The 23,687-nt window shown below is 38.4% G+C and overlaps 1 protein-coding gene across 1 annotated transcript; it reads left to right on the forward strand.

Moving 5' to 3' along the window:
• The first annotated feature begins 21,201 nt into the window (after positions 1-21,201).
• On the forward strand, positions 21,202-22,751 carry LOC114268710 (F-box/kelch-repeat protein At3g23880). The gene has a single exon (XM_028209922.2). It carries the CDS (start codon positions 21,288-21,290, stop codon positions 22,569-22,571), a length of 1,284 nt encoding a protein of 427 aa, XP_028065723.2. The 5' UTR covers positions 21,202-21,287; the 3' UTR covers positions 22,572-22,751.
• The last annotated feature ends 936 nt before the right edge of the window (positions 22,752-23,687 follow it).

Raw genomic sequence — 23,687 nt, forward strand, 5'->3', positions numbered from 1 at the left:
GTTAAAATTTAAAATTAGTGACGTTTTTTTATGACGAATTTTTTAAATTGTCGCTGAAAGTTAAAAATTAGTGACATTTTTTTATGACGAATTTTTTAAACTGTCGCTAAAATTTATAATTAGTGATATTTTTTGTAACAAAATTTTTAAATTGCACTTAAAATTAACAATTAGTGATATTTTTTAATAATGTTTAGTGAAAAATGCCATTAATTATCACATGACATATTGGATAATAAATCCACCTATTAGAACCTATACGTAGGTCTCCCATAATTTTTTATATTGTTTTTTTAAAATCAAAATTAAAAAAAATGTCATCTATTTTATTTTGAATTTTTAAATACAGTTTTTATATTTTTAATTTTTTGTATTTTATTATATTTATTTAACTTTTTTTACACAAAGTTTTTTTATGTTTGAATTTGGAACCTCGGTTTGATTTGATTTTTTAAAAATGATTTGATTTTTTAAAAACTATTTTTCGATAAGTTATCGTTTATTTTTAGTGTTTATTTTTATATTTTAATCAATTCTTTATACTTTTTAGATGCACCTAATCCAGATGCATCTAAATTTTAAAACAAATTGGGCAAAAGATTTACAAAATACTAAAAATAAATGAAAATTCAAACAAAAAAACTGTGTATTTTTTTCGATTTTCATTTGTTCTTAGTATTTTTTTTTCTTCATATTTTAGTTATTTTTAAATTTTTTAGATTCATCTAATCTTGATATATTTACAAAATAAAAAATTTTGATTAAAATATAAAAAATTTAATAAAAACAAACAAAAACCCATTTAAAAATAATTTCTAAGAATTACAACCAAACAAAAACTTTTGCCCAAGACTTTATTTTATACCTACCACTGTTATATTATTCTTGATATATACTATGGCCTCTTTTGGGTAGAGGGTTAAACATCATTTTTTGGCTTTTCTATTTCGAGTCATATCAACTCTCTACTTTTTTTTACTTATTTTTTCAAAAAAAAAATTAAAAAATCAAAAAAATAGTTTTTAACCAATTTTCCAAAAAATACTATGTACAAAAGATTGGGCTGCCCCTCCATTGGAGGTTGTTGTCCAGGCACGTGGAGTTGACAACAAGCCCGCTTTTATAATGAGATATGTTTGGACCCCTTTGGGATAGAATTAGGATCACCTCCTTAACTTTTATCCTTGGCTTTCTACCTGTTAGATCATTAGGCTCATTTTTTAGTTTAATTTCGATGATTCAAACTATTCACATTTTAAGATTTATTGAGTATATCATACCTGTAAAAAATCAAGTTGATTGAATATCAGAAAGTATGTGTTTGGCAAACTATTTATTAAATTTTTTTTAAAATAATTTTTATTTCGATGATCCGAACACGTAGTTTCTAATATCTGATCAATTTGATTTTTTACAGGTATGATATACTCGACAAATCTTAAAATGGGACGATTCGGATTATCAAAATTGGTCCCAAAAGTGGGCCCAATAGCCCAGTAAGTAAGGAGTTAAGAAGAGAAGTTAAGGAGAAGATCCTGATTCTTGAGGATGACCCCCACATTCTCAAGGTGATCCTAGCTCTCCATGTTTGTGTAGGGTCCACATCATGAGTGGTCCAGATTTGTAAGGGTCTTGTGGGGTGGGGTTTCAATCATTATTGTTTTATAATTTGAATCGTTTATTTTATAAGATTTTTCAAGTATATCATTTATAAAAAAAAATTTAATCGATTCGATAATTGTAATATTTTTATTTTATCACATTTATCTTTGTAAAAATGAATAATTTATTTTAAAAAATATTTGTTGTATATTTTTTTAAAAATAAATGCGATAAAATAAAAAATTATGATTATTAAATCAATTTAATTATTTTCATAGATATAAACCTTATAGAATCAATGGTAATTAATCAAAATGAGATTTATTGTGAACCTCTTAAATTTTCTCAAAATTATTGTAAGGCACAACAAGTTATTGTGAGGCCTATTGAGGGTTTATTCCAAGTCTCTTTTAATGATTCAAACTGTTCATATTGTAATGTTCATTAAATAGATTATCCATACAAAAAATAAAATTAATTGAACATATGTAGTCCCATAAAAAAATATATATATAATTTTTTATGAAAAATAAATGGTTAACGTGATTTTAATAATTTCAAAAAATAATTAAGCTTTGATCATAGGGTTATGGATATTAGGGTTACGGATATTCGATCAATTTAATTGTTTATATTAATAAGATACTCTGCAAAATATACAATATAAATAGTTCAAATCATGTTGGCTACATATTTTGTAAAAGCCAGTTACAGTTCGACACGTGGCAGAGTAAGGGTAATAAAGGAAGGTTATTCAAGCCTTTAATCCTGATCGTACACGTGGCAATAAATATTGGTCCTCACATGATCTGAGTAACACTAGATCAATAACGGGATGCAAGATGACATATCTTCAACGGTTACTCATATTCAAATTCAAGTACAAGAGGGAAGCTCAACTGCCAATAATGGCGTAATGGAGCTACTTGTAAGGAAGCATGATCAGCGATCATGAAGGAGCAGTTCGACGGTTCGAAGTGCAGTTCGAAGGTCATCACTGACGAGTATAAATAGCAGGGCAGCCCCCAGAAAAAGAGGACGGACTCAGATCATACAAATCAGTCATTTACTTCATATATTTTCTTTTCCAGTCTTTTACATTTCCAGTCTTTAAATACCTGTTCTTTAAATACCTGCACTTTAAATACCCGCACTGCACTTCGATTCATAGGAGTAGCTTCAAGTAGATTCAAGTAGATTGCTGTTGTAAACCTCTCCGAGGCTGAGTTTGGACCATTGTAAGTGTTCATTTTTATGAAATACTTCAATTGTTCTTCATATTACTGTTATTTCTCTTAATTTCTCCTAAGTCAAGCCACCAGTAAAAGTCCTCTTCATTGAGGCTGAAAAGAACTAAAACACAATCGTCTGATAGTTGGTTGGCAATCACAATTTCTGTAAGGACTGATTGATCCTTGCTGGCACGCTCACATTCACAAAAATACCCTTCGAAAAACCAAAAAGCCAACATATATTTTTGGCACGCCCAGTGGGACCTAATTAAAAATGGCTAGAAGAAGACGACAAGGAGAAAATGAACGCTTGGAAGAAGGCGTGGAAGGAGAGGTAGAAATACCAAATCCAGAGGATAATGTGGTAACACATCCTGTGGAAACTCCTATATTGTCAGAACCTATGGTCGAACAGACCAGTACTTTTGGACAAGAACCATATGTTCATATTATTGGACGAAACCAAGGAATTGGACCATCCACTGTGCCAGTTACTCAACCAACAAATCCATGGGATGGTTTAGTAAATGCCATGGGACAACAATTAATGAACACAATGGAAAGGTGGGCAACATCCTTTTTGGATCGAATGAATAACCACCAACCAACAAACACAAGACACACGGAGGAAGTTGTAAATGTCCCCCAACAAAGATTGGCTAGAGAAAAACAGCCTATGCAAGTTAATGGACATTCTAACGGTCAAACTAGTACCCAAAACTTTGAAAGACCATCACCTCAGTCTTGGTATGAACCCATTTCAAGGCCTATAGCAGGCCAAAATGCCTCAGTACTTAATAATGAAGCCACACAAGTTGGGGGATCTGGCCAAATACAATAAACTGGCATAAGAATGGTTACAAATCCCATGTTCGAAGCCATACCTGGCACAAGGGGGTACACTAATCCCTTATTCGAATTTACACCCGGGGGGTTGGAGGGTTTTCCTACAAATGGCAGAGACACAACACCTGTTCCAGCACCTTTTGCAGGTCCTTTCGCAGGTCATGCTCAAAGGGGTTACTCATACCCTCAACAGCAACCTGCACCGCAAGGACAACCAGCCCCAAATTTACCACCTTATGGACCAAGAGGACCACAAGCACAAGTTTGTCCACCAAATCCTGTGTTTGCCCCTCCAATAGTGGTTCAGCAGGCACAAAATATGGTCCCTAGAGACCAGATTGCTGATATTGTTAGGGAGATATGTGGACCAATAGCTCGGGGGGTCCAGACTCCTATATACAGAAAACCATACCCAGAATGGGTAGATAGGGTACATGAATACCCAAGGGGATTCAGGATACCAGATTTTACCCTTTTTTATGGGACTGGAAATCAATCAACGATAGAACATATTGCTAGGTTTGCTGCTCAATGCGGTGAATTCACTAACCATGACTATATGAAACTAAGATTATTTCCAAATTCCCTAACGGGGGGAGCATTTGTATGGTACATCAACCTTACACCTGGCTCCATTCAAAATTGGCAACAAATGGAAGAGGCATTTCATGCCCAATTCTTCCAATCAGAGCCAGAAGTATCTATGGCAGATTTGGCTAGATTGAGCCAAAGGCCTGAAGAAAAGGCTACTCAGTTTGTTGCCAGATTTAAAAGGGCTCGAAATAAATGTAGAGTCATCCGGCCAGAGCCAGAATTCGTCAGATTGGCTCAAAATGGTTTAGAATTCAGGCTTCGAAAGAAGTTTGATTCAACCGAATTCAGAGATTTGGTCGAACTGACCTATAAGGTGTCTCGATATGAAGCATTATTAGAAGAGGAACAAGATCGAAATAATGCATCATATAAGACATATTATAGAGATCCTAATTATGAAATAGATGCAGCAGAGATTGTAGGCAAAGAACCTGTAATCTGTGAAGCATTAATTCATAAGGATACCACTATAGACCAGCAGTTTAAAAAGAAAGACTTTCACAGAAAATACTCTTTCGATTTAACAAAAGCAGATGACATCTTTGATCATTTGCTCGCGGCTAATTTCCTTAAGTTACCTAAAGGAGTAAAACTACCATCTCCAGATGAACTGAAAGGAAAAGTATACTGTAAATGGCATAATTCTTGGTCTCACTCGACTAAAAACTGCATTGTTTTTCGAGACAGGATCCAAGAACAGATTCGAAAAGGAAGTTTGAAGTTCTCAGCTAAAACAGAGAAAGCCATGGGAATTGACAGTGATCCCTTTCCAGAAGTTGGAGAGGCAACAGCCAATGTCATTACATCAGACTTCCAGAACTTGTCCTTGACAGAATTGGAGGAAGTCAATGTGCAGATGCATGTTGCTAATCAAACCAACATCAAGAAGAATACTAGAAGCCCACCAGTTATTGAACAGGGTTTCTCGCACCAGATGGAACGTTCTGATGAAGAATCACTGGATGATGATTCTTTAGAAGCAGCGGTGATGCAGAGAATGTGCCCCAGGTGCAGACTCAGTTACAAGTGGTTGAAGGGGCTTCCAACTGATGAGAAGCAATACTACAGGGATGTTCAGAGACGTCCTAAGTCAACCAATGCTTACAACAAAAGGCCGTATCCGGCTAGTGATAGGCAGAGACCACCAGTGGTTGAGCCTGTGGTGAACAGAATGCATGACAAAGGCAAGAAGCTCTTGCATGAATCCAGGCCACATAACTATTATAGAATGAAGAGTAGCCATTCTGAAAGAAAACTGGAGAGAGGTTCAGTTCATGGAATCAAAGCCAGAGATTGGCCCCCTAGACCAGCTTCATGCAGGACAGAAAATGGTCACCCTTATCGAAGGTCTGAATCAGATTCAAAACATGAGGACAAAACCAAGCACTTACCTTCACGGCCAGTTTCGAAGATGGCTTCGAAGGTGGAAAAAGGCAGATCAGCATCTGAATCAGCAAGCTCATGGGTAACTGGAGTCCCAGACTGGTTTGTAATGCAAAACAAACCTAGGGAATTGCCTGTTCGAGGAGAGGCTGTAAACCAAGGCAGGATGATCAGGCCTCCTATGGTGGCTCCGAATAACTGGGTGCTGCTTAAACACCCAAAGACGAGGGAACCAGGCATGGTCCCAGTCATCTCAAGATCACAGATGAGAAAAATTCAGCGCAGGTACACCCAGTACCAGAAAGATCTGAAGGGTGGAGAAAATTCTTCACCAGTCAAAACGGAAGGAAGGAAGAACCCAAAGTCAGACCATGTTCCAAAGCCGGGTCCACAGAGCAAAGTGGTCTGCAGCCGAGAACAATTGGCTAAGGTTCATGCCGAACTAATAGCCAGAGAGAAGTCTAGTTTAGTTGGATTGGAGAAGACTCTGATGGAGAGTGATAGTGAGACGGAAGAAGAGATTGGCACAAGCCAAAAGAAAGAAATAATGGAAGAAGAGATGTTCGAAGCCTTCATGGCTGAACAAACGTTTCTGACTGAAGAGCTAGTTGAGAAAGATCCTTCGAAGGGATCAGTTAGCAATGAAATACCAGAATGCATCATGCAGGATGTTTCTGAGGGAGTCGACCAAAGTAACCAAGAGGAGAAACAAGTACAGCCAGCCATCCAGTTTGGCTCGTTTCCCCCAGTATCAGTGAACATGGTACACATACTACCACAGGAATTCCAAGCTGGAGATGAAAATCAAGAGGGGCAGGAAGCTGATCCAGTTCAGATCTCTAGTGAAGACTCATAAGCAAGTATGGTGCAAGATAATTTCGAAATGGTTACCCCGATGGAAGATGAATATGAAAGTGAGGAAGTGGTAAGCATCAATCTATCGTATCCATTTGAGTACCCCTCGAATTCGATGACGCAGCACGTCAAACCTTTGTACATCAAGGCTTTCTTTGATGGGATACAGCTGAACCGAGTCCTGATAGGCAATGGGGCAGCAGTAAACCTACTCCCGAAATCTTCTTTGAAGAAACTAGGAAAAAAGAATCCCAGGTTGATACCAACCAGCACAACCATTGCTGGTTTTGCTGGAGATAAGCAAATGGCTCAGGGGATTCTACCCATTAATTTAAGTGTGGGAACCAGAGATTGCATGACAGCATTCTTCGTGATCGACAGTAATGCTAAATATAATGCTTTGCTTGGAACGGACTGGATCCACACTAACAAATGTGTGCCTTCTTCTTTACATCAGAAAATCATGATGGCTTTAGGCAATGGAGAGACAGAGGAAATCGATGCAGATCCCCAACCCTTCATAGCCTGTGCAGACTTTGCGGAGGCTAAATTGTATATTGAGGGAGTGACACCGCTCAGTATACTGATGAAAGATGACAGTTCAGCCGAAGTGACGGCTGATAAGGAGGTGACACACCTGAAGCACTTAGTCCAAGAAAGTGCTGATGAAGAGGTTGTCCTTAGAGATGACAATGATGCCTGGTTATAGGCAAAGAGAGGAACCACAGGAAGCCAGATCCTTCGCTTTGATTAAATTTTCAGCATTGGATATAAAAGCAATAGTCCAGAAAGTTCAGGAGCAAGAGAGAGAGGCCATGATAATTGGCTGCAAACAGCAGCAGCAACAGGCTAGAGTCTTGACTCTTGGTAAGTACTGTGCCTTGGACATTGAAACAAAAGTCCAGGAGATACAGGAAGAGGAAGCCTTGTGGACAGATTTTGTCTATGAGGAGGAGGGCAGAGACATTGAATTGAAGAACCTGGGGGCAGAACCAAGCTTAAAGATCACTTCAAAGGTAGCAGAAACCAGAGGGAGTTCTCATGCACAAGACCCTTTAGAAGAAGTAAATCTAGGGGAAGGTTCTGTACAACAGCCCACTTATGTAAGTGCTTGTTTGAATGCTCTGGACAGAAACCAGCTATTGGCTGTTCTGAAGAAATACAAAGATTGCTTTGCATGGTCTTATAATGAACTACCAGGATTGGACAGGTCATTAGTGGAACATAGGCTCCCTATGAAGCCTAACTTCAAGCCATATAAGCAGAAACCAAGAAGGATGAGTCCAGAAGTAATTCAGAAGGTCAAGGAAGAGATCCTCAAACTACTCAAGGCAGGTTTTATTAGGACAGCCAGGTATGTTGAATGGCTATATAATATTGTGCCTGTAGTCAAGAAGAACGGTAAAATGAGGGTATGCATCGATTTCAGAAATTTGAATCTAGCAACTCCAAAAGATGAGTACCCTATGCCCATAGTAGATTTGCTAGTAGATAGTTCAGCAGGGCATCAAGTTTTATCAATGATGGATGGACACTCTGGTTATAATCAAATCTGCATTGCAGAGGAGGATGTCCATAAGACAGCATTCAGATGTCCTGGAAATATTGGCACCTTCGAATGGGTTAAGATGCCATTTGGCCTGAAGAATGCTGGAGCTACATACCAGAGGGCTATGAACACCATTTTTCATGACCTCATTGGAGGGTATTTAGAATGTTATATTGACGACATTGTAGTGAAATCCCAGTCCATGGAGGAACACCTGCTTCACTTAGAAGCAGCCTTTGAAAGGATGAGGAAGTTCAAGTTGAAGCTCAATCCTCTTAAATGTGCTTTTGGTGTATCATCTGGAAATTTCTTGGGCTATGTTGTTCACAAGAAGGGAATACAGATTGATCAGAATAAAGCCAAAGCAATCATTGAAGCCAAACCCCCATCAAGTAAGAAAGAATTACAAAGGTTCCTTGGGCAGGTTAACTTTCTTCGAAGGTTCATTTCTAACACTGCAGGGAAAACTAAAGTATTTTCTTCCGTGTTAAGGCTAAAAGATGAAGAGGAATTTATGTGGACAGCAGAGCATCAAATTGCTTTCGAAGGTATCAAGGCCTACTTGGCCAACCCTCCAGTGCTGATGCCACTAAAGGGTAACAACCCCTTGAAGTTGTACATAGCTGCAGCAGAAGATTCATTGGGAGCTTTCTTGGCCCAAGACAATGAAGAAGGCAAGGAGCAAGCTGTTTATTACCTTAGTAGGTTTTTAAATTCTTGTGAATGTAAATACTCAGCTGTTGAAAAGCTGTGCCTTGCTTTGTATTTTGCTGCAATGAAATTGAGATACTATCTTTTACCTACAACTGTCTTGGTAATTGCAACCACAAATTTGGTTAAATACATGTTATCTAGACCTATGTTGAGGGGAAGAATTGGCAAGTGGATACTAGCCTTATCAGAATTTCATTTAGAATATGTCCCTCAGAGGGCAGTAAAAGGGCAAGTTTTAGCCAATTTTCTAGCAGACCATCCATCTCAAACAGAGAGCCAAGAAGTAATGGAACTTGGTATGGCCAGTGTTGAGCCATGGCAAATGTGGTTCGACGGGTCGAAAGCCAATGGCTTAATTGGAATTGGTATTGTAATCAAGTCTCCACAAGGGACAGAAACTACCCATGGTTTTAGAGTGGATGAAGCTACCTGTTCCAATAACTAGGCTGAATATGAAGCCTTAATTGTAGGACTAGAGATTCTTATTGGATTACAAGTACATGCAGTTGACATATTCGGAGATTCTCAATTGGTGGTTAACCAAGTGAAAGGAATTTTCAAGTGTCAAAGCATAAGTATCTTGCCATATTATGTTGTTGCATTACATTTGCTTTCTCAGTTTCAAATAGCAAATGTAACCCATGTCCCAAGATTCTTGAACAATAGAGCCAATGATGTGGCTCAGAAAGCTTCGAACTTCAAGAGAAGGGATAATACACAAAGGGACATAAGCCAAACAACATATCAGAGATTAATACAACCTTTGAATAAAAGGAATGTGATCTTGGAAGTCAATCATAATGACTTACAAGAACAAGATTGGAGGCATCCAATAATGCAGTACTTGGCTGGTCCATCTTCGAAGGCCAGTAGAAAAGTCAAATTGCAGTCTATGCAATATATGATATATGGTAATGCTCTCTACAAAAGGGGGGGAGATGGCTTATTGTTAGAATGTCTAGGCCCGAAAGAAGCGCTAACAGCCATGGCTGAGGTCCATGAAGGTATCTGTGGTGCTCACCAACCTGGTGTAAAAATGAGGTGGTTGCTTCGAAGGCATTCCTATTATTGGTCAACCATCCTTAAAGACTGCATAGAATATGCAAAGGGGTGTCAGGCATGTCAAAAGCATGGCACAATAAGGCACGTGCCCATAACTGACCTACATGCAGTAGTAAAGCCTTGGCCATTCAGAGGGTGGGCCATGGATATGATGGGAAAAATACACCCACCTTCTTCGAAACATCATTGTTTCATTCTAGTGGCTACTGACTACTTCACTAAATGGGTCGAAGCTAAGCCATACAAGGCTGTAGACCAAACAGAGGTTATTGGTTTTATTAAAGATTTGATCCATAGATTTGGCATCCCGCAAACCATAACAGTTGATAATGGAACTGTGTTTGATGGGAAGATGGTGAAGTCTTTTGTGGCAGAATTTGGAATTAGTCTTGTTAATTCCACACCCTATTATGCACAAGCTAATGGTCAAGCTGAGTCATCCAATAAGTCCTTGAAAAAAGGAATACAAAAGGTTGTGGATGACAATCCTAGGGATTGGCATAACCTATTATTGGATGTTCTGTGGGCATATAGAACTTCACCGAGGTCAAGCATAGGAGTCACTCCCTATGCCTTGGTGTATGGACATGATGCAGTCTTATCAGTAGAGATTAATGTTAAATCTTTAAGAGTAAGATGTCAAGATCAATTGAATCCTGAACAATACCATCAAAGTATGTGCTTAGAATTAGAAGGCATAGATGAAGCCAGAATTTTGGCATTAAATAGCATTCTTTTCCAAAAGAAGAAAGCAGCCAAGAATTATAATAAGAAAGTCAAACACATTGGCTTTGATGAAGGTGATTTGGTATGGAAGACAATACTCCCAATTGGGATTAAAAGCCATAAGTTTGGCAAATGGTCACCTAACTGGGAAGGACCATATCAAATTCATAGGGTTCTGCCTTTTGGAGCATACCATTTAAGAAATTTGAATGGTTATGTACATCCCAAAAAGATTAATGGCAGATATTTAAAACCTTATTTTCCAACCATTTGGGAAACACAAGGGATAGAGTGAACACCATATGCAAAAACACAAGCTTGTTCAAATGATATTCAAAATATTGTGCTTTCATAAAGAATCAAGTACATTGTGCCACAAATTAGCCCAAAAATCATTACAATGCTTTAATTGTTTTTGTACAATAGCTTTCCTATTGCTAAGGGAATGAAATAATTGAATAGCTACAGCCATGTCTTCTTTTCGATCAGCCAGCCCTTGATTGGTGATGTGCAGTTTCTTATCAGTTCGAACCAAGGCTTGGTTTACTGCGGCTAACTCCTCTTCGAGCTGAGCTTTCTTCTCCAGAAGTTGGACTCGAAAGTGGGAGGCAGAAGAGTGTTGTTCTTTCAGAGTTGATACTTCAGTATGCACTTGAGAAACAAAACTCTGGTCCTTAGCCAGCTTATCATCCGCAGCCTTAGCAGCATGGCAAATGTTGAGATAAAAATCAATAGTAGCTGCAGCCTGAGATAGATGACTTGAGACACTCATGGCAGACTGCTCAGCAATGTTACAGCATTGAAGGAACCCATTCCTGATGATAGGCCTTTGTAGAGCCTCGAAGGGGATCCTTGAAAAGGAAGTCAACAGTTGCAAGCATGTGTCCAAATCTACTGAAGGTACAAAAGGCTTGTTGTTGGAGGAAGGAGAACTCTCGAAGATTTCCAATAGGGAGTCAGCCAAGGCTAATGGCTCAGCTTCAGCAGTAGAGGTGGGAGAGGTAGAAAGTATGTCGAAGAGACTAGCTAGTCTTCCTTCAAAGATATCTACCTCGTCCCTTGACATGAAGGGCATAGAGAGTGTTGTGGTGGAAGACACAAAAGGCTGCATGGGGATGGGAGAAACAGATGGAGCATCTTTGGCAGCCTCTATGGTCTTGGCCACCAGCAAATCAAGAGAAGAGGGGCTGGAAGTGGGCATTGGTGATGAACCATGAATTGAAGGGCTACCAGTGTCCTCTGTGGAAGAATCAACTGCCATTGGGAATGGAGTAGCAGTTGGAGTTTCTGTAAAGGACGGAAAAAGAGCAAGGCTCGAAGGAAAAGTAGACTGAGGTAGGTCACGAGCCAAAAAATGGAGGTATGGCTTTAATCCAAGAAAAAGAGATGCAGGAATACTGAAGTTTAAAGAAGGTATGACAAATATAGGCTTTGGAAGTGGAAGTACGACTCGAACAACCCTGACATTCTGCATTTGGTCAACCTCAACCGAAATTGAGGAAGGTCTCATTGGAAAGGTGAGTGCAGTAGTTGTCGCTGCAAAAGGAAGAAATGCAGAACAATGTTAAACTTCAATACCACAAGCTGACAAAGTAAAAAACAGCAGAGGTATGAAAGAAATTACTTGTTCCAGAGGCGCTAGTACTGATGGGAGAACTGCGGAGAGAGTAATGTCCAGCAGTCTGCTGCCTTCTTACCATTTCCCCTTGTGTTGCTTCGGCAGTAGCAGCTTCCTCTCTTAGCATTTGCTCTTGCCATCTCTTCTTGGCCCTCTCAAATACAACGATTGCCTTGGAATGTTCTTGTTCGACTGCCTTGGCAGCTGCTTTATGAGTAGAGTCCTCAACATGGTCAGTGACAGGAACAGTCATTTTCTTTCTCTTCTCCCTTGGCAGAGATACAACCAATTCTTTTCCAACCTCCCCTTCTTCAGATCGGGGTTCAGACTCTCCAGAGATAAGTTCTTTCTCCGCTATTATGGTGGTTGCCTCGCTAACAGGATTTTCAATGGCATCAGATGAAGAAACAGCTACCTTTTGTCTCTTTGTTCTTTGTAAGGGCACTTCCTTCTCTGGCTCAACCTCTCTTTCTTCTTCAAGAGATTCAGGTACTTCAGGAGGAAGGACTAGTCTCCTTTTTGTTTTTTGTTGTTGTTTCTTCTTGGGAATAGCTAAAGTCTCGGCTCTCTTGGGAGATTCTTCTTGTGGAGACCCTACACCAAAAGCATGAGTATAAGGAAACCAACAAAAGATTCAGAAATAAAAGGGGAGGAGAAGAACTTGAAGATACTCACCCTTCTTCGAAGCAGCTCTAGTAACCCTAGCTGGAAGGGGTAAAGTGGCAGGAGTGGTGGTGACAACTTCAGGAGGGGGAGAAGTGTTCTGGGCTGTTGTTGACTTATCCTTCGAAGGCAATCCCAACCCCACCAACAAATCATGAGGGTGTACAGAGAGGCGCACTTCCATATTGGCTGTCCACCAGTTCTTAAACCTTTTTAAAACTGAGCCAAAGGGGCGAAAGGGGATAAATTGGAATTCACTCAATTCCTTCAGCAGTCTGAGTACTGTTGCCTCTGGCTTGGATTTGGGTATTCTCAAATCCCTGGCAGTGAGATGGACATTTGAGAGACTGCAAAGAGGAACATGTATCCCTTGAGAGAGCCCAAATTGCCTTGCAAATTGAGAAGGGCAGTATACCTCAGATATGCATTTATAGGCTCGAGGGTTCAGAGTGCCAATGAACAGCTCCCTTGGTAATAATATAGAGGCCCACATATCTTTGTGGGGAGAAGTGGAACATTCCTTATCAGCCAGAAAAGATTGTAGCCAGGTTGGCCCTCTATTGGCTTCGAAAGGACAAAAGAAGGAAGCAGATGGAGAGATAGGAAGTTGATAAAAGAAGGTAAAGTAATAAGCAAAGGAAGCAGGGTAAAGGGCAATCCTGGCATATTTTTCCCCGTAAGTACTAGGATCCTGAACAAGGAATCCTAAACACTTGGGATGTAGGTCAGTGAAATAAGCAAAGAGCCAGAGTTGGAGCACCCAGAGGGGACCTCCTTGGTTAGCATCGAGGGGTTTTTCGCAAAATTGGGAGCAGGTTCTGTAGACATGACCTAGAAGATAAGGAGCAAGAGCGATATGTTTCTTCAAGACGAGTGCCTTCGCAAATGGAGCAAACTCAGGCATAATCCTCTGAGATGAGGTGCAAAAGAGGAATTTGCATAACCAGTATAATATGAAAGAGAAGAGTTCTCTGTCCCGCACAGGACCTTCTCTCTTATTTTCAGCCTTTACGAAGTCACTATAAGAAGAGCTTAGGGCTGGAAGAGAAAATTTGACAGGAAGGTCTGGATAGTTGGGAGTAAAAGGAGAACCATGGGGTAAAAGCCCTAGGAGATGGCAAATATCAAGAACGGTGGGGGCCATCATACCGCACCGAAACTGGAAGAAATTGAAAGCCATATTCCAAAAACATAAGGCAGCAGGAATCAAAAAAGGGTCTTCAGGAATAATGAACCTGGAAAGTCGAAGGGCATCGAGGATATAAAGCTCTTGCAGGTCATCTTCTCTCGCAGGCACCACTCTGTCATACCATTCTTCCCATTCAGTCCTCAATGTCGGCCAGCAACGATGTGGACGATTTACCTTCCAATTTCCCCAATCAAGCCTTCCTTCGTAGAGAAGGAAATGGTCCTCCAAACGAGGGTACAGAGCTGGGAGTTGAGCAGGAGCCTCCCGGAAGATAGGACCTAGGACGTACTCCTGTTTGTTGCTGTGGCGAGGAACGAAAAGACGACCATCGATGTTACTTGACTCACCAGATGTCAGCTTGTTGATTTCTTCATCGATACAATATTTCAAAGCCATGGTAGGGCTGATATGGTCGCCAGCAAATACTTTTAGAGGGGAGGGATCCATTGGTAGTAAGCAAAAGAAGAGCAAAGAAGATCAGAAAAACCAGTAGAGAGAAGGGTTTTGTAAAAGGCAAGAGATTTCGGAACACGAAACGAGAGGGTTTTAAAACCTTTGTGTCCGAAATTATACCCCGTAAGTCGTTAAGTACTAAAAGTACGAATGCGAGGAATTTCTTCCAATATTGATAATTTTGGAGGGAAGAGCTTATTCCGGGGATTGGGGCCAGCTTCAAAATGAAATATTTGGCTTCGAAGACAAGATGTTGGCGCCAAAAAATTAAATAACAACGGCTTCGAAATACATAAGCCGGCTTCGAAGCCTATTATATGCGTAAAGGTGCTAAATTGCTTGATTATTGGTCTATTTCAAAGGGTTTAAAGACCTGTTTAGGGATTATGAATCAAAGTAACGACCTTCGGAGCAAACCCTAATATTCTCTGAGTATGAGAAACACTGTTCAAAGCATCAGAACCAATTGTTGGTTTTTTAAACATATTACTCTTCGAAAGAAAAAATGGTCAATTTGGAATTGATTGATTATATTAACCATGACCATATGTTGGTTGTAATTGGTTTTGAGGAGTAATATTGTTAAAATTTAAAGCATTAATTCCAGACGATATCGGCCAGAATTGTCAATTTTACTCCATAAATTGGAATAAGACATGTTGGTTCTTTTAGTACTTCATTAAACAATTGACTCGAAGGATGAGATTGTTCAATTCGAAGTTATGAGTTAGCTGTTAGAGATAAAAGGAAACAGAGTCAAACAGTGTTGAGTACAGAAAGACTTTGTTTATATTAAAGCCACGACGATTACATTAAGTGACCCTATCTGGGTACAAATTCAAGCTCATAAAAATAAGGAATAGAATAAATAACAAGGTCATGAAATTTTGTCCAGCAATGGTCAATAAATTTCTGTTCTTTCTTTATTATTTCTTCTATCTCTTCTAAAGTTGGCTGCATAAGCTGATGAGCTCTAACTTCATAATAAAGTTCTTCAGCCTTTGTTTCGAAAGCCTCTTCCCTCGATTTTTGTTCCAATTCATCTATAACCAAATCATCCCAGTACGCAGAATCTTTATTCCTGAAGTCATCGAACTCTTCGATAAAATTCTCTGCTTCATACTGGGCATGAATTCGGAGAGATAAAAGTTGATCCAGATTTTGGATGGTGATCTTAGAATTCCGATGCCAGTAGAGGAGCACTGGGAGTTGGTCCAAAAACAAATGAAGCTCTGCTTGGGCAAGAGGGTTGAGGACATGACCTCTAGTCAGGACATCACAAGCCCATTGAAAGCTCTTAAGAGGAATGTCATCCTCAAGAACATTGAAGGGCAGGTGGGAGAAAGCCGCGAGCAAAAGTTGAGCTTGCTTTCGCTCGGCTGGAGAAGGGGGTGACGGAGGTTGGTAAGATGGAAAAACTTTGTCCATTGGAAGGGCAAGTCTTAGTTTCTCTGTCCAGGAAAGAATGGGAGAAGAAGAAGGAGAAGATGATCCTGCTTCGGAAGATGGGAAAAGAGTAGATGGCTCTGCTTCAGAAGACAAAGGGGAGGGAGTAGATGTCTCTATCTCAGAAGATGCAGAAGAGGGTGTGGATGCCTCTATCATGGGAGATGGCACGGAAGCAGGAGGAACAAAGGCATTAATGTAATCAAGCCAATCAGAAGAACAAATCTTCGCCTTCTTGGCTAAGAATGAAGGGGTGTACCCTTGTGCTTCTTCTGGACGCCGGGCAGGGTGCATTATCTTTGTAGGCATGGAAGAAGTATACCAAGCCACAAGCAGAGTCTCTTCCAAGCTACGTCGAAGGTCAATGGGCACGTAAGGGTAGACCACTGAGCTTCGAGCGTAGGAGGGAAACTCCAAGGGGTCAGTGAACTCAACAAAATGGTGATTGATTCGCTCCCTTAAATCATAAGTCTCAGGAGTTGACCAGCTTGTCCAGCCAGAAGCCCCAGGGGGTGAAGAGGTTACAGTTTCATCCCATGCAGAGGTCTGTGAAGAAGAGTTTCCTAAATCCATATTTGTAACTTGTCGAAGCAAAGGCTTGAGAGTAGTTCGGTCAAAATACAAAGGGAGCTTAGGGGAAGAACTCTTTGTATCTGTAAGTTTGTAAACCAAGGGATTAAAGGCAATGTGTTCGTAGTCCAAAGGTTTATAATCTGCAAAAGCCTCCATTACCTGAATAGAGAAGGGCGGGTAAAGGTGGCTAATGAATGCGTGGAGGTTCTTTCGAGGGGGAATAACATCACTCAAAGGCTCTTCATATGCTTGATCAGTAGTAAGGGAAGTTGATGCAGCCATAGCCTGTTCGAATACTAAGGTATTGGGATGTCCGACGAGTTAATGCAAATGATCACCAAATGGATGATGGTTGTGTTTCCAAAATTTGGACTCCATACACGTTCTAGAGGCGCGGGAAAACTGTAATCCACTAATATCACCAAGTATTGGGTATATTAGTGCGGGGGGTAATGTTGGCTACATATTTTGTAAAAGCCAGTTACAGTTCGACACGTGGCAGAGTAAGGGTAATAAAGGAAGGTTATTCAAACCTTTAATCCTGATCGTACACGTGGCAATAAATATTGGTCCTCACATGATTTGAGTAACACTAGATCAATAACGGGATGCAAGATGACATATCTTCAACGGTTACTCATATTCAAATTCAAGTACAAGAGGGAAGCTCAACTGCCAATAATGGCGTAATGGAGCTACTTGTAAGGAAGCATGATCAGCGATCATGAAGGAGCAGTTCGACGGTTCGAAGTGCAGTTCGAAGGTCATCACTGACGAGTATAAATAGCAGGGCAGCCCCCAGAAAAAGAGGACGGACTCAGATCATACAAATCAGTCATTTACTTCATATATTTTCTTTTCCAGTCTTTTACATTTCCAGTCTTTAAATACATGTTCTTTAAATACCTGCACTTTAAATACCCGCACTGCACTTCGATTCATAGGAGTAGCTTCAAGTAGATTCAAGTAGATTGCTGTTGTAAACCTCTCCGAGGCTGAGTTTGGACCATTGTAAGTGTTCATTTTTATGAAATACTTCAATTGTTCTTCATATTACTGTTATTTCTCTTAATTTCTCCTAAGTCAAGCAACCAGTAAAAGTCCTCTTCATTGAGGCTGAAAAGAACTAAAACACAATTGTCTGATAATTGGTTGGCAATCACAATTTCTGTAAGGACTGATTGATCCTTACTGGCACGCTCACATTCACAAAAATACCCTTCAAAAAGCCAAAAAGCCAACAAATCATAAAAAAAAAATTTAGAAAAAACTCTAAAACTCCTCACAACAAGACTATGTTTGAAAATTAATTATTAAAATTTTTATTTAAAAAAATGCAAAAAGAAAATAATACCCAAGTGTACCAAACGGGCCTATATTGAGAAAAAGTCCAACCTTAAAGGTTTATTTTATTTTATGTGATGGGGCCTGATTGTCCGCCCCAGATTGTATTTTATCGTTATGAATCAAATAGCGTCGTTGTCTTGTCTATTTCAATCGGAAATTCTATTATAAACATTTCTTATCATTAATTACATCATTTTTAATTATAATATTATTTTAAAATTTATAATTATATTTATATAATATTTAATTATAATTTTTTATTTGTTTAATTATGACTCAATAAATAAATATACTTTTTAATATTTTATATAAAAAAATAAAAAATAAAGAAATAATATAATTAAAAATAAATAAATAATATAGAAAATGCCAAACAAGTTATACCTCCTTTTATCTTACCTGCCCATAGTCATTTGATGTGACTTTGTGTGGCAAAGGTTTTTATTTATTTGTTTTTTTAACATTTTGAGGAAAAATTTATAAAATAAATTAGGACAAACTACACTTAATCTCTTGTAATTTGTACCGGGTGTGGTTTATTCTCCTGACATTCAAAAATCATCACATAATTCCTATGTGATTTGTGAACTAAAACGCACACTAACTTCTGTTAACAGAATGTATAAATTTACCTTTATGTCCCTGTCTTCTTCCTCTTCTCTCTTTTAAAGTAAACATGCATATATATATATATATATATATATATACACCTATTTTCTTTCTTTCTTATTTCTTTTGAATTGAACCTGCACATATGTATAGATATATATACACATATTTTCTTTCTTCTGCCAACTTTAACAAATTTCAATTTCAAAAAATTTTGATTGATGCAAAACACTAGAAAACTCAACATTTTTCACATATTACATTATATATATACATATATATACTATCAGATTGAATTTGACCCAAATATATATATATATATATACACACTGAATCTGACCATAATTTGACCCAAATAAATTTTTCATTATATTTAATAACCCAATTACAATCAAATTGAATTCAAGCCTACAACCTACCATAGCTGCAACGCCGGTGGCTTCATCTGAACAGCAGCAATTGAGGCTTTGACAGTGAGATTCAGGTCGAAACTGAGTTTGTGATCAGTGAGTGTCATTTTGATTGGTTTCTTTGATTTTAAGTGTTGGATTTGAGATTGAGAGTTGGTGATGATGATGATGACTTTGAAGACCGAGTTCTACACGTGGGTGGAGATCGAAAACCCAGATTAACAAAGAAGGTGAGACGTAGGGACGCCATCGCTGTGGTGGCGTTGTTATAGAGACCAAAAATTGTAACTATATGTATATATCAATGTAAAACCTCTTAAAGAGTAGCTTTGATTTCATTATTTCTCCATTGTCACCATTTTCTCCCCAAACACTCCAATTTTCCTAAATTACAAGCTTCCAAACCTCATCTTCAACCCACAATAGAGAGAGAAACAGTAAAGAAAGAAGGAAGAAGAATGGTATATTTTGTAAATTTGAAGGTGAATGAGGGGTAATTTAGTTTTAAGAATCAATTTACTCTCTTCTAGGCGGGTGAGCCTCACATTCCGTTAATATAGATGGAAAAACTGATGGCGTACTTTGGTTCAAAAACCATGTGAGAATTATGTGGTGATTTCCAAATGTCAGGGGTAAATTGCATCCGGCCCAAACCACAAGGGGTAAAGTGAAGTTTACCCAATAAATTAAAATAATTAATAAGACAAAATTTTATATTAAATTTATAATAATTTTATTTATTCTCATAAATATCACATTTAATTATAAAAAAATTTATTTTTTTATTAAATATAAATATTTTAACTTATTAAAATAAGCAAAAATTAAATAACTAATTAGAGCTCGTTTGGGATGTAGATTAACTTTTCGTCTTTTTGATTTTTTGACTATTTTAGTCCGGAGTTAAAAAGTTTCATTTGAGATAAATTTTTTTTAGTTTTTTTAACTTTTGTAAGAGAAAAATAAAATGATTATAAAATTGAATGTAATATTTTATTTTATTGAACTAAAATAACTTATTTTATCTTATATAACTATTTTAACCCAAAAAACATGTCAAACGAACCTAAAATAGTAAACTTCTCAAACGGAACCATCTTCATTGGCAAATTGCATTGCATTGCAAGGTCATCTCTCTGTATTTGAGACTATGTATAGGGGTGTAATTTTGGCCCGTGGCCCGCGGGCGGCCCGAGGTGGGCCCGGTCCGTTAAGGCCTGAGACCGAGCCCAACCCAAGGCCTTGGGCCTGGGCCTAGGCCATCGTTTTGAAGCCCGGCCCGGGTCGGCCCGGGCCACCTGATGCCCAATGTTATTTTTAATGAAAAATAATAAAATTTTGGCGAAAAAAATTGAAAAATTGTTTAGGCCTGCCCAAAGCCCGTGCCCATGGGCTCGACTTAAGGCCCGGCCCACTGGCCCGCCCAAAAGCCCGAATATCCCTAGGTCTAGTCTTGGGTTTGGGCCTAGTTTTCTGACCCGTGGGCCGACCCGGCCCGGTCCAATTTTTGACAGGAGCTCGCAAGGCCCGACATGGGCCGGGTCGGGCCAAAATTACACCCCTAATTATGGAGTGACTTGAAAGTTGATTAAAAGTTAATTTTTTAAATTTTTTTGATTTTTTTTTATCATTTTATATATAAAAAAATAATATGACAAATTATACTAACAGTCTCTATAGTTTGAGACTTGTGTCATTTTAGTCTCTGACTTTTTAATTGTGACACATTTGATCCTGAATTTTGAATCTTATTGCAAATAAAGACAATTAAAGATACCATTGTTTAATTTCAAGGCTAAAATCGTCAATTTAATAAAATATAAACTAATTTGACAAAAATAAATGTCAAAAAAATATTTTTTATTTTTTAAAAATTATTTTTATCCACCAATAATAAAATTATATAAAATTGATTAAAATTACATGATTAATTTTTAAAAGTTAATTTTACATGATCATCATCCAAACATATAATAAAAATTAATTTGGTAAATAAATAAATAAATATCTAAAAGATTTATCAATTTTACATAATTTTATTTTTAGTGGGTAGAAATAATATTTAAAAATTCAAAAATATTTGTTTGATATTTATTTTTGTTAAATTAGTTTATATTTTATCAAATTGATGATTTTACTCTTGAAAAATCTAATGATATTTTCAATTGTCTTTATTTGGAACAAGATTCAAAATTTAAGGTCAAATGTATCACAATTAAAAAATTAGATATTAAAATGACATAAGTCCCAAACTAGAGGGACTATTAGTGTAATTTAAATAATATAATTCAAAATGAATTAAAAGTTAATGCTAATTTTTATTTAACTTCCAAAATCAATCCTATATATCAGGGTTTGCAAATTACCGCCCTCTATCTCTCTCTCTCTCTCTCGAAAAGCTCCTGAAATCTCTACCATGTCTGACTATCTTCCTATCGAAGTGACCACCGAGATCCTCAAAAGGCTTCCAGTGAAGTCCCTCCTTCGTTTCAGGTGCGTTTCCAAAACATGGATGTCTCTCATCACAACCCCTGATTTCATCACCAAACACCTCATCACTCAAACAACCTCTACTCCTCACAATCACACACTCGTTAGACACTACTCTAAGCTTCACAGAAAAGAGATCTACTCTGTTCACTCCGATAATCAATCATTCGATGATTTAAACGCCCAAATCGAATTCCCGTTTCTTGGACACTCCAGATTTTACTTCAGGGTTGTGGGTTTTGTTAAAGGTCTCTTGTGTTTGTCTGATGATCTGTTTGGCTACACTGATACCATTGTTCTTTGGAACCCTTCGATTCGGAGGTCATTGACTCTTCCAATTCCTCGATTTACGTTTGCTTGTAGTGGACCCTTTATGTTTGTTCTTGGTTTTGGGTTTGATTCTAAGACTAATGATCATAAGGTTGTTAGGGTTGCTTATGCTCAAGGGGATGATGGGTATATAGTTCCTCCTGAGGTTGAAGTTTTCACAATTCGATCGGGTTGTTGGAGAGATGTGAAGACCACTGTTCCATATTGTGTCACTGAAAATTTCTGGACACAAGCTTTTCTCAATGGGTCGGTCCATTGGGTAGCTTACAAGTTGACTGTGAAAAATAGGGATAGAAGTTTTCGGAGTTTGATTATGTCTTTTGATATGGGTAGTGAGGAATTTGGTGATTTGAGAATTCCTGAAAGTTTGGTGTCTATGTCTCCGATGAACATGTCTGCTGCTGTATTTGGGGATTCTCTTTCGATCTTTCACTATGATAAGCGGATATGGACTAGTAATTGCTCCATTTGGGTTATGAAAGAATATGGTGTTGCGGAGTCTTGGAGTAATTTGTTTAATATTGACTTGGAGGGAGGGTTAGGGATGGTATTGGGTTGTCGGAGAAATGGTGATGTACTCTTGGCGGCTAAAGGTGGAGAACTAGTTTCGTATAATTGTGGGACTAAAGCAAGTACGAATATTGGGATGATGTGTGGCACAAAAGACTCATATTATGTCGATAGCTATATGGAGAGCCTTGTTTTACTGATTGAAGGAAACGAAGTGGTAGGCAGGAAAGCAAGGGATGCGATGTCATCATCGGAAGATGGGTATCCGGGGGACGAGGATGAAGGCGAGGATGATGAAGTTGAAAACACTGAGCTTTGGATGCAGTCAGTTATTGTTCAATTTACTTCTGCTTTACTTAATGAACTTTAATGCATAAACTTGTTAATGCATTATGAATGTCAAACTTGCTTTGCTGATAGGTATATTTTCCTTTTCTTAAAGGTCATCTGTGATTTGTATGTGAAATATAATATAGTTTGATCTACATTGCAAAGTATGCTTCTTCTTCTTTTTTAACATTCATAAATGAATTTCTATGGTTATATGCTATTTTAATGTCCCTCAATTGAGTAAAAATTTGCATTGCCCTTGTAGATTATTGTGTGGTTCAATATTGTAAATGCGCATAACATGTGAAAGATGACTATTTAGGGGAACAATAAGAGCATATTATTGCACGGTACCATGCATTAATTGATGTTCTAGTAGTAGATTAAATTTAGTAACCTTGGTGTTAATGTAAATTGTAAATGTAAATACCACTACCACTACACACCTCCACTACTCCTCACCCACTCCACCTATCACCTCCACTATACCTACTACCACCACCCACTCTACACCTACTACTCCCAAAACCTCTCTATATATAGGACTTGTAATATACAGATAAAAATATCAATATACACAACAATCTATTCTACCTCTCTATACATTATTGTAACATGGTATCAGAGCAAGGTTAAGAACTAGTATTTTTCGCTTCACCGGCGGGCGGCAACCTCGCCTTGGCCGCCCGCCGGACCTCAACCTAGTCTGCTAAAATTCTCTACACTTACCTTCAAGTTCCTTTCCTTGATAAAGGCTTCAATCATCCTATGAGCTATCACGCAACTCAGTGTCAAGAACTGTCCATTGCGACTGTCTTTGATGAAGCTCCTCAAACTGGATATTGAACGTCTTCAACCTCTCTTTAACTATTGTTCTTGAAACTCCACTACTGTTTCCTCCAATAGACGACCGCTAGACGTGGATCACACACATATACGACCGCTAGACGTGGATCTGCTCCTTGCGCTCGATCAGCGAGCTCGCACGGTCTGCCCATCCACAGCAGAGTGGTCTCTGCAATCATGGAAGTAACCACATATGGATCCATATTCGAAGCAGGCCTCCTGTCCTCAAAATACCCTTTTCCGGCTAATCGATGCACCACGGTTTGCAACTCCCCATAAGAAGGTGTTGATGTCGGCGGTCTCATGTCGA

Source organism: Camellia sinensis, chromosome 8, assembly GCF_055761805.1.
Source record: "Camellia sinensis isolate YWXY chromosome 8, ASM5576180v1, whole genome shotgun sequence".
In the NCBI taxonomy this organism is placed as follows: Eukaryota; Viridiplantae; Streptophyta; class Magnoliopsida; order Ericales; family Theaceae; genus Camellia; species Camellia sinensis.

Excerpts from the sequence above, each read along its gene's own strand:
- LOC114268710 (XM_028209922.2), top strand. The coding sequence starts at position 21,288 with ATGTCTGACTATCTTCCTATCGAAGTGACCACCGAGATCCTCAAAAGG.